The sequence below is a fragment of the Schistocerca piceifrons genome, chromosome 2 (genome assembly GCF_021461385.2).
Source record: "Schistocerca piceifrons isolate TAMUIC-IGC-003096 chromosome 2, iqSchPice1.1, whole genome shotgun sequence".
Lineage (NCBI taxonomy): Eukaryota > Metazoa > Arthropoda > Insecta > Orthoptera > Acrididae > Schistocerca > Schistocerca piceifrons.
Window position 1 is genome coordinate 580,248,668 of NC_060139.1, and position 12,718 is coordinate 580,261,385.

The 12,718-nt window shown below is 43.3% G+C and overlaps 1 protein-coding gene across 5 annotated transcripts in view; it reads left to right on the top strand.

Annotated features, from left to right (window-relative positions):
• LOC124775111 (dehydrogenase/reductase SDR family member 12-like) overlaps positions 1–10,549 on the top strand; it is a 92,869-nt gene extending 82,320 nt beyond the window's left edge. For all 5 annotated transcript variants that reach the window (XM_047249942.1, XM_047249943.1, XM_047249945.1 and 2 more), the window contains one exon: positions 9,871–10,549. In XM_047249942.1, the coding sequence (XP_047105898.1) occupies positions 9,871–9,983 (113 nt within the window). In that variant the 3' untranslated portion in view covers positions 9,984–10,549. The remainder of the gene's footprint in view (positions 1–9,870) is intronic.
• Positions 10,550–12,718: the final 2,169 nt, after the last annotated feature.

Below are 12,718 nucleotides of genomic sequence, written 5' to 3' on the forward strand. Positions count from 1 at the left end.
ATGGCTCACCACCTGAAGTTAAGCCCCCAAAATGGATGGTCAACAGGGCTAACTGGACGTGTTTCAGCCAGCTGGCTGTGTTTGAACACTGCGACAGTGTCCAAGGATGGATAGACTACATCACACGAGTGATCCATTGTGCCGCTGACTTCTTCATCCCACAGTCCTCAGATCATCTTAGGAGGTGACCAGTACCATGGTGGACAGATTAGTGCCATTCTGCAATCTGGGAAAGGCGTGCTGCTCTTCGGCATTTTAAATGCTGACCGACAGTGGACAACCTTAGGGCCTTTAGAGTCGTGAGGGCCGAGGCTCGATGCATCATTAGGGAGAGTAAGAAAAGGTCATTGCAAGTGTTCCTGGACTCCATCAATCATTCCACTTCTTCTATAAAAGTATGGGAAGCCATCTGGAGGATTTGTGGTAAACGCAGCCATTTATCGATAGCAGCATTGCTGAAACGGGTGCCTCCAAACACCACCCAGAGACATTGCAAGACACTGGCCCAACATTTTGCACAAACTACTGCCATTGCAAGCCAGGATCCGGCGTTTCGTCACTATCAAATGACTGTAAAGAGGGAAAAGTTGGACTTACGGTCCAACAGGTCTGAGACCTACAACTCCCCTTTCTCCATGTGGGAGCTCAAATCGGCACTGACTGAGATTCGTTGACACTACACCTGTCATGACCAAATGCAGTTTGTCTGCTTCGACATTTGCCAGCGGCATCAAAGGATATTCTCCTCAAATGTTTTTATCTAATATGGTAGACAGATAGCTTCCCCATCTCCTGGAGGGAGGCAATTCTGATCCCTGTTGTCAAACTGGGAAAGGACTACGTATGTACCGGTAGTTATCGGAGTATTGCCTTAACGAGCTGTGTAGGAAAGACCCTGGAGCGAATGGTGAACCATCGTCTGGTCTGGTTGTTAGAGACCAGGCAACTCCTTAGCTGCTCTCGGTGCGGATTCCAGATTTCAGTCCACTGTTGACAATCTGACCCTCCTAGAGGCAGCTATTCATCAGGCTTTCCTTCGTAAACATCACTGTATCAGCATATTCTTCATATGACACTACTTGTAGACACTGTATTCTCACACAACTGCATCAATGGGGCTTTCGTGGCCACCTTCACATCTTCATACGGTCTTTCCTGTCTCAGCAGTTTTTTAGGACCCAAGTTGGTAACACGCTGTCTGATCGATTTGAGCAGTAGAATGGTGTTCCTCCCTGTACAGTGCTTCTTATTTGTAGACAATTTTGCTGTTTTCTGTTCCTCCTCTAGTGTTGCAACTGTGAGCCGTCAGTTGCAACTTACAGTGCGACAGTTACAGGAGTGGGCTGCAAAGACAGATTTTCAGTTTTCTGCAGATAAGTTTGTGTGTGTGTTCATTTTAATTGTTCTTGTCTTTTTAATTTGCCTGCCTTGAATATGGGGGACACCATCCTACATTTTAGAGATACAGTGCAGTTTATGGGCCTCATGTTTTACTCCAGATTGTCATGGTTACCACACCTACGAGATCTGAAATCCAGAACCCTGAATGCAGTGAACATCATAAAGTGTCTTAGCGACAGGTCTTGGGGAGCAGACAGGGCGCGTCTCCTTGAGTTTTATCGGGTATTGTGTGTTCGCAACTGGACTATTGTTGCATGGTTTATGGGCCAGCGAGGGCCTCTTACTTATGTATCATTGACACTGTCCATCGTGAGAGAATCCGGCTGGCCACGGGTGCTTATCGGACCAGTTCCTTATCTAGCATCTGTGCTGAGGTGGGGGGAAATGCCAGTTACCATCTGACGCTAGCTCCTCATGGTGCATCATGCGTGTAAGTTCCTTGCAGCTCCAACTTCGCCCGCACACCATACAGTTACTCACCACTGGAACACCTTTTTTCCAACCGTCCACAAGCCACGATGTCATTTGGGATCCACCTGCAGTTTTTGCTGGAGTCACTCAGTGTGGGGCCAGTACGACTGCAAATCCAGTGTTTTGAGCGCCTTCTGCCCTGATTACTGGAGAGGCCCAGAGTGATTTTAGATTTGGTGCAGTACAGGAGAGATAGCACTCCTGCTTCTGTTTTTAATGTGATATTCTCTGATATTTTATGTGAGTACCCCAACCATTTAGCTGTTTCCACAGATGGCTTTAAGCACGGGGAAACTGTTGGTGTATCAGATCATGTCCTTAAGGTCAGACTCTCTTCCCTCCTAATTGGTTTTAGTGCATGTGAGAGTGCACATGATACAGAGTGACTGTGTGGTCATTCGAATGCATGCGTGTAAAACACTTTTAGTTCATCTCCATATTTGTTTGTTTTTATAAGTGTAAGGGTGCTAATGACTCGCTGTTGGCTGCCCAACAGATCCAAACACACACACACACACACACACACACACACACACACACACACACACACACGCCCGCCTGCGCACGCGCCAACACCATTCCCTCCGTTGTTCCCATGCCCGACACACCACTAGCCAATGCCGCCTCTGGTCCACTGCCAACCAACTACATGACTGACACTCCGACCCAGTGCCTGGGACCCTGATGTAGCCACTGCACTACCCTTTTTGCAGCCACCAGCATACGCAGACAGTGCCCCACCCCCCACAGGCACCTGCTACCCCCAACAGAGTGCCACTGCCACCACCTGGACCATTGGAGCAGTGACGCTACTTCACATACTCCCAATGCCGCACACAAGCCATGCCCCTCCTCTCACAGGAAACCACAGCACAATCACAGCAGCAGCAATTTGTGCATGCTCCCCAGCAAGCATCCTCAGTTTCAGACACCCCTCTGTGCTGTCGGCACGATATTTTCCTATCGAGAGGGGGGGAGTTGTATGGTGACTCTTTCCATTACCTCCATCTGTAGCAGCAGACGACGAGGTGTGCAGACAGGAAACAAGCCCTTCAGCACCCTTGCTGGTCACTTCTGGTGGAGGAAGAGTTTAGATAGCCACTCTTTCCGGACACCACGCACTCTGAAAGATTGCTCAAGCGGTCTCTTGTTCTTCTGTGATGAGGCAACACCTCCCGGTCGTGCTCTTGGCAACTCGCTCCGCAGTGCCACGTGGTTCACATCATCATCTGTCGCATTTCACCGAAGTATGTGTGAACAGCAGAATTCTTACCCCGCATTCAGTGTCAGTGTTGTGTTGTTGTTCATTCAACATGTGGGGTGCCACTACATTTTTCTGACCACCTTCGCAAGCTGCATCCCCTCGAGGTGCTTATATTGATTGCAGGCCTACAAAGCCTGATGCCTGGTTCATCTTTCTGGTATCAGCACATGGAATACTGCATGAAGTGTAGCGTAACTAGAGCAGTGCGCACGAGGAGTACCAGGTGGGTTTATTGCTATTCCATCCTGGCCATTTTGCCACTCCCGTTGGCACCAAGCTTGCTTCTTGATCGGGTTTGCACGCACCCCCAGATGACACCGAACAAAGGCTGTTAGCGATTCGTGGTCCACCTTGTCCAGGGACTCCATCCTGAGCAAGGGCCCTCCTTGGTTTAAAAGTACTAACTCATTGAATTTTGTTGTAGTTGTTAGCTTTTAGGAATAGTATAATTAGCGCACTGCTTAGTAGTGTATGTCCCTTAGAAGTATAGAAGGTAACATAAATCATCCCTTCAGGACCAAGGGAACAGAGCCACATTATCTTCACCACTATGCCCAATCCAATGATAGAGTTTTAATTGTTGCACAAGCTGCAGATGGCGCAATTAGAAATTTAACCAATGTCAGTAAATCCTCCACACATTTTGCTGTGGCATTTCATGTTCATGCCTTGCATGGTCAGTTGATATTTGGACTTCATATGAACCTTTCCCTCACTCCATCCACTGTTGCATCTTGCACACTTGGTCAACCGACACTTTCCTGTTTAGAAAAACGAGTGTCCTTAAATTGTTGATAACAGTGCACAGTGCACCATGTACATGGTGGTTCTTATCCGTCTTTCCCATCATTTTGTCGAGGCGACTCACCTGGAACTCCAAACTGGTGGGCACAATGCAAACTCGGTGAGTTTACACTTCTATTAACGGACGAACCATATTTGAACATATAATACTTTGAGAAATACAGAATTTTGAAAATGGATGAATCATTTATTATTACTATTACTTGGTGATTCTGTATTGCTTCTTTCATGTAGGTACATTTAAAAATGTGTGTTTTATCATATGGACAGGAAAGCCATTGATTTCCATATAGATATGGCTGTATGTGAAGGAAACATCAGGCATATTAATAAAATTGTGGACAATTTACATGCATTATAGTACAGATGATTATGAAAGACATTTAAAACTCCATGTTCCAGAAAATCTTGGAACATGGAGAAGTGTTTAATAATAAATTACTTTTAATCTGTTTTTAAAAGTGCAGTTTCACAATTCCTGTGTTATGTCTACTGATTGCTTGTTAAAGAGGTGTCGAGGGGGAAATAAACCTTTGGCAAAGCTTTGAAAGAGAGTTGCTCAAATCATACAATTGGTAGAGCACTGCCAACAGTAGGCAGGTATTGTGTTCCCAGTGCCAGTTTAGCAACCAGTTTTAAGATGCGGCAGACTCTCAGATTGGCTATCCCAGAATAATAGCTGTTTTCTCAACTTCGAGCAAGGATTGCAAAAATAAATAATTATGTTGTTGGTTTGTTAGAGATTAGAAACAAAATGTTGTTGTTGTGTTCAGTCCTGAGAATGGTTTGATGCAGCTCTCCATACTGCTCTATCCTGTACAAGCTTCTTCATCTCCCAGTACCTACTGCAACCTACATCCTTCTGAATCTGCTTAGTGTATTCATCTCTTGGTCTCCCTCTATGATTTTTACCCTCCACGCTGCCCTCCAATACTAAATTGGTGATCCCTTGGATGCCTCAGAACATGTCCTACCAACCGATCCCTTCTTCTAGCCAAGTTGTGCCACAAGCTCCTCTTCTCCCCAATTCTATTCAATACCTCCTCATTAGTTATGTGATCTACCCATTTAATATTCAGCATTCTTCTGTAGCACCACATTTCAAAAGCGTCTATTCTCTTCTTGTCTAAACTATTTATCGTCCATGTTTCACTTCCATACATGGCTACACCCCATACAAATACTTTCAGAAACGACTTCCTGACACTTAAATCAATACTCGATGTTAACAAATTTCTTTTCTTCAGAAATGCTTTCCTTGCCATTGCCAGTCTACATTTTACATCCTCTCTACTTCGACCATCATCAGTTATTTTGCTCCCCAAATAGCAAAACTCCTTTACTACTTTAAGTGTCTCATTTCCTAATCAAATTCCCTCAGCATCACCTGACTTAATTCGACTACATTCCATTATCCTCGTTTTGCTTTTGTTGATGTTCATCCTATATCCTCCTTTCAAGACACTGTCCATTCCTTTCAGCTGCTCTTCCAAGTCCTTTGCTGTCTCTGACAGAATTACAATGTCATCGGCGAACCTCAAAGTTTTTATTTCTTCTCCATGGATTTTAATACCTACTCCAAACTTTTCTTTTGTTTCTTATACAGATTGAATAACATCGGGGAGAGCCTACAACCCTGTCTCACTCCCTTCCCAACCACTGCTTCCCTTTCATGTCCTTCGACTCTTACAACTGCCATCTGGTCTCTGTACAAATTGTAAATAGCCTTTCGCTCCCTGTATTTTACCCCTGCCACCTTTAGAATTTGAAAGAGAGTATTCCATTCTACATTGTCAAAGGCTTTCTTTAAGTCTACAAATGCTAGAAACGTAGGTTTGCCTATACTTAATCTTTCTTCCAAGATAAGTCGTAGGGTCAGCATTGCCACACGTATTCCAATATTTCTATGGGATCCGAACTGATCTTCCCCGAGGTTGGCTTCTACCAGTTTTTCTATTCGTCTGTAAAGAATTCGCGTTAGTATTGTGCAGCTGTGACTTATTAAACTGATAGTTCGGTAATTTTCACATCTGTCAACACCTGCTTTCTTTGGGATTGGAATTATTATATTCTTCTTGAAGTCTGAGGGTGTTTCGCCTGTCTCATACATCTTGCTCACCAGATGGTAGAGTTTTGTCAGGACTGGCTCTCCCAAGGCTGTCAGCAGTTCTAATGGAATGTTGTCTCCTCCTGGGGCCTTGTTTCGACTTGGGTCTTTCAGTGCTATGTCAAACTCTTCAAGCAGTATCATATCTCCCATTTCATCTTCATCTACCTCCTGTTCCATTTCCATAATATTGAAGGATCCTTTATTGTATGATTATATGATAGCGGAACAAACACTGGTAGCAGTTACTTCTGTAAAATATCTGGGAGTATGCGTACGGAACGATTTGAAGTGGAATGATCATATAAAATTAATTGTTGGTAAGGCGGGTACCAGGTTGAGATTCATTGGGAGAGTGCTTAGAAAATGTAGTCCATCAACAAAGGAGGTGGCTTACAAAACACTCGTTCGACCTATACTTGAGTATTGCTCATCAGTGTGGGATCCGTACCAGGTCGGGTTGACGGAGGAGATAGAGAAGATCCAAAGAAGAGCGGCGCGTTTCGTCACTGGGTTATTTGGTAATCGTGATAGCGTTACGGAGATGTTTAGCAAACTCAAGTGGCAGACTCTGCAAGAGAGGCGCTCTGCATCGCGGTGTAGCTTGCTCGCCAGGTTTCGAGAGGGTGCGTTTCTGGATGAGGTATCGAATATATTGCTTCCCCCTACTTATACTTCCCGAGGAGATCACGAATGTAAAATTAGAGAGATTAGAGCGCGCACGGAGGCTTTCCGGCAGTCGTTCTTCCCGCGAACCATACGCGACTGGAACAGGAAAGGGAGGTAATGACAGTGGCACGTAAAGTGCCCTCCGCCACACACCGTTGGGTGGCTTGCGGAGTATCAATGTAGATGTAGATAAGTGCATCGCCCTTATATAGACCCTCTATATACTCCTTCCACCTTTCTGCTTTCCCTTCTTTGCTTAAAACTGGGTTTCCATCTGAGCTCTTGATATTCATACAAGTGGTTCTCTCTTTTCCAAAGGTCTCTTTAATTTTCCTGTAGGCAGTATCTATCTTACCCCTAGTGAGATAAGCCTCTACATCCTTAAATTTGTCCTCTAGCCATCCCTGCTTAGCCATTTTTCTCTTCTTGTCAATCTCATTTTTTAGACGTTTGTATTCCTTTTTGCTTGTTTCATTTACTGCATTTTTATATTTTCTCCTTTCATCAATTAAATTTAATGTTTCGTCTGTTACCCAAGGATTTCTACTAGCCCTCGTCTTTTTACTTACTTGATCCTCTGCTGCCTTCAGTACTTCATCCCTCAAAGCTAACCATTGTTCTTCTACTGTGTTTCTGTCCCCCATTCCTGTCAATTGTTCCCTAATGCTCTTCCTGAAACTCTGTACAACCTCTGGTTTAGTCAGTTTATTCAGGTCTCATCTCCTTAAATTCCCTCCTTTTTGCAGTTTCTCCAGTTTTAATCTACAGTTTATAACCAATAGATTGTGGTCAGAGTCCACATCTGCCCCTGGAAATGTCTTACAATTTAAAACCTGGTTCCTAAATCTCCGTCTTACCATTATATAATCTATCTGATACCTTCTAGTATCTCCAGGGTTCTTCCATGTATACAACCTTCTTTCATGATTCTTGAACCAAGTGTTAGCTATGATAAAGTTATGCTCTGTGCAAAATTCTACCAGGCGGCTTCCTCTTTCATTTCCTAACCCCAATCCATATTCACCTGCTATGTTTCCTTCTCCCCTTTTCCTTCTCTCGAATTCCAGTCAACCATGACTTAAATTTTCGTCTCCCTTCACTACCTGAATAATTTATTTTATCTCATCATATATTTCATCAATTTCTTCGTCATCTGCAGAGCTAGTTGGCATATGAACTTGTACTACTGTAGTAGGCGTGGGCTTCTTGTCTATCTTGGCCACAATAATGCGTTCACTATGCTGTTTGTAGTAGCTTACCTGCACTCCTATTTTTTTATTCGCTATTAAACCTCCTACTGCATTACCCCTATTTGATGATGTACATTTAACCATACAGTAAAGTAAAGCTGCATGCCCTGGGGAATAATTACAGCTGTAGTTTCCCCTTGCTTTCAGCCGTTCGCAGTACCAGCACAGCAAGGCCGTTTTGGTGTTACAAGGCCAGATCAGTCAATCATCCAGACTGTTGCCCCTGGAACTACTGAAAAGGCTGCTGCCCCTCTTCAGGAACCACGTTTGTCTGGTCTCTCAACAGATACTCCTCCGTTGTGGTTGCACCTACAATACGGCTGTGTGTGTCGCTGAGGCAGGCAAGCCTCCCCACCAACAGCAAGATCCATGGTTCTAATTCTGAATTGTTGATAGATTTGCCCTTACATGAGACATTTATGGCTATAATAAGTCTACTTGGGATTAAGTTTTATGCACAGTCAAAAGATGAGACAAAAAGTGAATTTCACATAGACTTAGGTGTGTCCTCTGGAATTCAAAGTGGTGTTCTCTGTCTAAAATGAGTCTTGAAGAAGTCATTAGGCAGGAATTCAAAATAAATTAAAAGCTTACATCAATAGCCGTGATGTACACAATTTTTATTTTAGTACATATTTTTGTAAATGTGATGCATATTATAGAATATAATGTAACTGTCACAGTAATAAGTTTTTGAAAGTAGTGGTTACTACGAGGGTGGTTTGAGAAGATCTCAGAATGGAATAGAAAAAAAGTACTTACATCACTAAAACTTTTTTATTTTCCAATGTAGTCTCCTTGTAGATTAATGCATTTGGTTCAATGCCATTCCAGTGCTTTGAGCCCATCTCGAAAATGAGTTTCCTCCAGGCCTGCAAAATAGTTGTCAACTCCGGCTATCAGTTCTTTTTTGAAGTGAATCTTCGTCCACTGAGAAAAATTTTCAGTTTTGGGAAGAGATGGAAGTCTGATGGAGCCATATCAGTGAATAAGGCGGATGTGGTAACAGTTCGTGTAATTTTGTCATGGTGACGGCACATGTGTGCGGGCACGAATTGTCTTGTCTTAGCACCCGTCTTGCAGATAGTTTTTTTCATTTCCAATTCTTCAGTTAAAATGTGATACACCCTTTCAGATGACACCTGGTAAGCACAAGCAATTTCTTGCACTTTCAATTGGCAATCCTCCATGACCATTTCGTGCACTTTTGCAATGATTTCTGGAGTAATGACACATCTTGGCCGACCCCTGCGCGGATCATGTAAGCTCTCCTGACCAAATTTAAATTCGTTTGTCCAGTTGGCAACATTTGAATGTGAAGGAGCAGAGTCCCCCGATGTATTCTGGAAATCGGCATGAATGTTCTTTGCTTTCATATCTTTCTTTATGAAGTACTTAATCACTGCCCGAATCTCGAAATCTCGATTATTTCCCCCCCCCCCCCCCCCCAAAATCTTTAATCTTCACAAATCACTACGCAAGAACAACAGAGCCATGTCACTGCCACAACTCTCTTCCAAGAGCACTGACTTAGCATGTGTCTACAGGCAACAGTCCAATGAATATCATGTGAACAACTCGTGCTAGTGCTGACCTCTTGTGGTGATTCCGAGAACTTTTCAGACCCCCTCGTATGTAAGCCAAGTAAGATGTTCACTAACAGCTAATTCCTTGCCAGATAGAGTAATTCAAATGCAAAAATGCAGTCCATCTCTCTCTCTCTCTCTCTCTCTCTCTCTCTCTCTCTCTCTCTCTCTCTCTCCCTCCCCCCCCCCCCCCCCCGTGCCTCCCTCCCTCTCCCCTGCCCCTCCACCTCTCCTTCCACCCCTCCCCACACTACCTGTGCGCATGTGTGTGCATGCACGTTTTTTTCTGTATATGAAAAGGCACTTCAATGATTTCAGATCGAACACCTGTACCAACTCATTTGCCCTTGGCCTGGACAAAGACATCAAAAGAAGAAGAAGAAAAGTTCATGAAGCAGCTTGAGGAATTGCTTGAGAAATTTAGAAGTTAATCAGTATTTGAAAATATGAGATGCTGATTAGCACACATGTGAGTGATACGATGCACTCTTACATGTTTCCTGTGAGAATATCTTAACTTTAAAGAAAGTGTTTAACTGGTTGAGTAACTAAAAGACCTGAATGTTTGTATACACAAAATGTATAAGATTTTGTAAGACAACTAACGGCATTGTTAATAATTTCAACAAGATTTGTGTGTAGGCACAAAATTTTGTATAATCTACTTTTTAAGCGTAACAGTAACACCAGTCCGTTGCCTTGTCACCATGTATTGTGACTTGTAGTTATAGGAAATATTGATCCATGTTTTATTGTGACATGAAACTTGTGAAGAGTATAGCAGTGTTTGTTATTTTATTTTTTATGAAAGAGAGAGCCTAATTTAAGCATTTATTCGCTTGTAAATGTGTCATTTGTTGTTGGAAAAAATCATGTTTTATGTATGCAATATAGTTAACAAATTGAGAACACAGGGCTTTTATTTCATGGCATGCCCTAACTTTGGACTAGTTGTCATAATGCTACCACAAATATAACAACAGTCTCAAAAGCGAAGCATCTGTCTCGAATAATGTCTGCACCTGTCATCTGTTCTATTCCAAAAAAATAATCAAGTTTTAAAAATGTTATGTGTTTGGATAGATAAAAAATCTACTCATCAAGCCATGGCAGGAGAACACACATATAAAAGGCATTTAAGTTTGCAAGCTTTTGGAGCCAGTGGCTACTTCTTCCGGCAGAAGGGTTGAAGGGGAAGGAAGAGGGGTGAAGTAAAATGATTGGTTGAGGTTTACGAAAAGGGGTAGAGTTTGGAAAAGTCACCCAGAACCCTGTGTCATGGGAGATTTACCAGATGGGACGAGAGGGAAAGAATGATTGTTGGGGACTGCACCGGACGAGATTTGAAAATGTGAAAGCTTAAAGGTGGAAGATAAGGTAATACACAAAACAGAGAGTACTGCCAAGACATCATGCATGAGTTAAGAAGAGCAAAAACTAAGTTGTACATGTTAGAGGTGGGACAGAGACATCGAAAACTAGACAGGTCAGAAAATGAAACGTAGAAAAGTGAAAGGGAGTCAATAAAGGAATAGTTATTGTAAAGAAATCCTGATACCAAAGAAACTAATATATATTAAGGCCAGGTGGGTGGCAAGAACCAAGGAAATGTTGCAACACCAGTTCTTACCCATGCACAGTTCTCAGAAACTGGTGTCTGGGGGAAGAATTCATATTTCACCTATGGTTAAACAGGTACCTAAGTCACACCTGTTAAACTGTTGAGCATGCACTGCAATGGGATATTGTGTGTTGCCACTATACACCCTCTGCTTATTCCCATTCATCCCTACTGATAACTTGGTGGTAGTCATGCCGATGTAAAAGGCTGAACAGTCTTTACATAACAGTAGGTATATGGTCTGTGTCATTTCTAAGTGGCTCTTCCTTTGATAGTACATGTTTTGCCAGTTACACCGCTGGGTATAGTTGGTGGTAGGAGGGTCCATAGAGCAAGTCATACAGTGGGGACAGTCACAGGACAGTGGGGACAGTCACAGGGATAGGAGCCATAGAGTAGGGAGATGGGTGCTGTAGGAGCATAGGGTTCGACAAGAATATTACGGCGATCAAGAGGGCAATGGTGGGCAAAATGTCGGACTGAATGGACCTCATTTCAGGCCATGACGTTACGAAGTTATAACCTTGACGAAGTAGCTGATTAATACATTCAAGACCAGGATAATACTTAGTGACAACTGGTGTGCTCCTCAGTTGTCTTTTGGAGGGATCAGCAATACCAGGATTGGATGTGATAGCTCCAGAAATCTGCTTTTGCACTATTCTGATAGAGTAATTACATCCAGAGAAGGGTGGTGTATAGCCGTATAGTGTCAGAATCTGCCAAATACGTTTGCCTTGAATGCCAAGACTGTATGGGAGGGAACGTTTGACATGGAAATGATGGCAGCTGTCAAAAGGTAAGTACTGTTGTTTGTTAGCAGATTTAATGTGAACAAAACTGTGTAACTGACCTTCGGCAGGGATGAGATCAGCGTCAAGGAAAGTAGCGTGGGAGTAGGAAGAGGACCATATGAAATTTAATTGAGAGACTGCAGGAATTTTAACAGGTCAGCCTCACCCTGAGTCCATACAGCAAAAATATCCTCAGTGTATCTAAAGCAAACCAGGGGCTGAAGGCTTATGGATCCCTGGAATGCCACCTTCAAGTGATCCATGGAAGGGGTGATGCAGGAAGGAGCCATCCCGGTTCCCATGACTGTGCCCCTGATCTGTTTGTATGTCTGCCACCTCGAAGGTAAAGTTGTTGTTGGTAAGTATAAAGTTGATTAAGGTGAGCAAGAAGGATGTCATAGGTTTGGAATCAGATGGGTGCTGACGGAGGAAATGTTCAGCAACAGACAGGCCATGTACAATGGGGATGTTGATTATAGAGGGAAGTGGCATAAGTAGTGACAAGCAAGGTGTGTGTTGGGAGTGAGCCGGGCACAATTTCAGACAATCTAGGAAGTGGTTGGTGTCTTTAATATAGCAGGAAAATCTTTGTGATATGGGTTGCGGGTGTTGATCAACTAAGCCCAATATATGTTCAATGGGGGTCATTCCCAAGTGTCTGACAGATGTTGAATGCATCCGCCATAGTTTCTCAAGGAGTCCACAGAAATCCACTTGCCATGCAGCTCAACAGCTCAGCATGTCCCCAGTG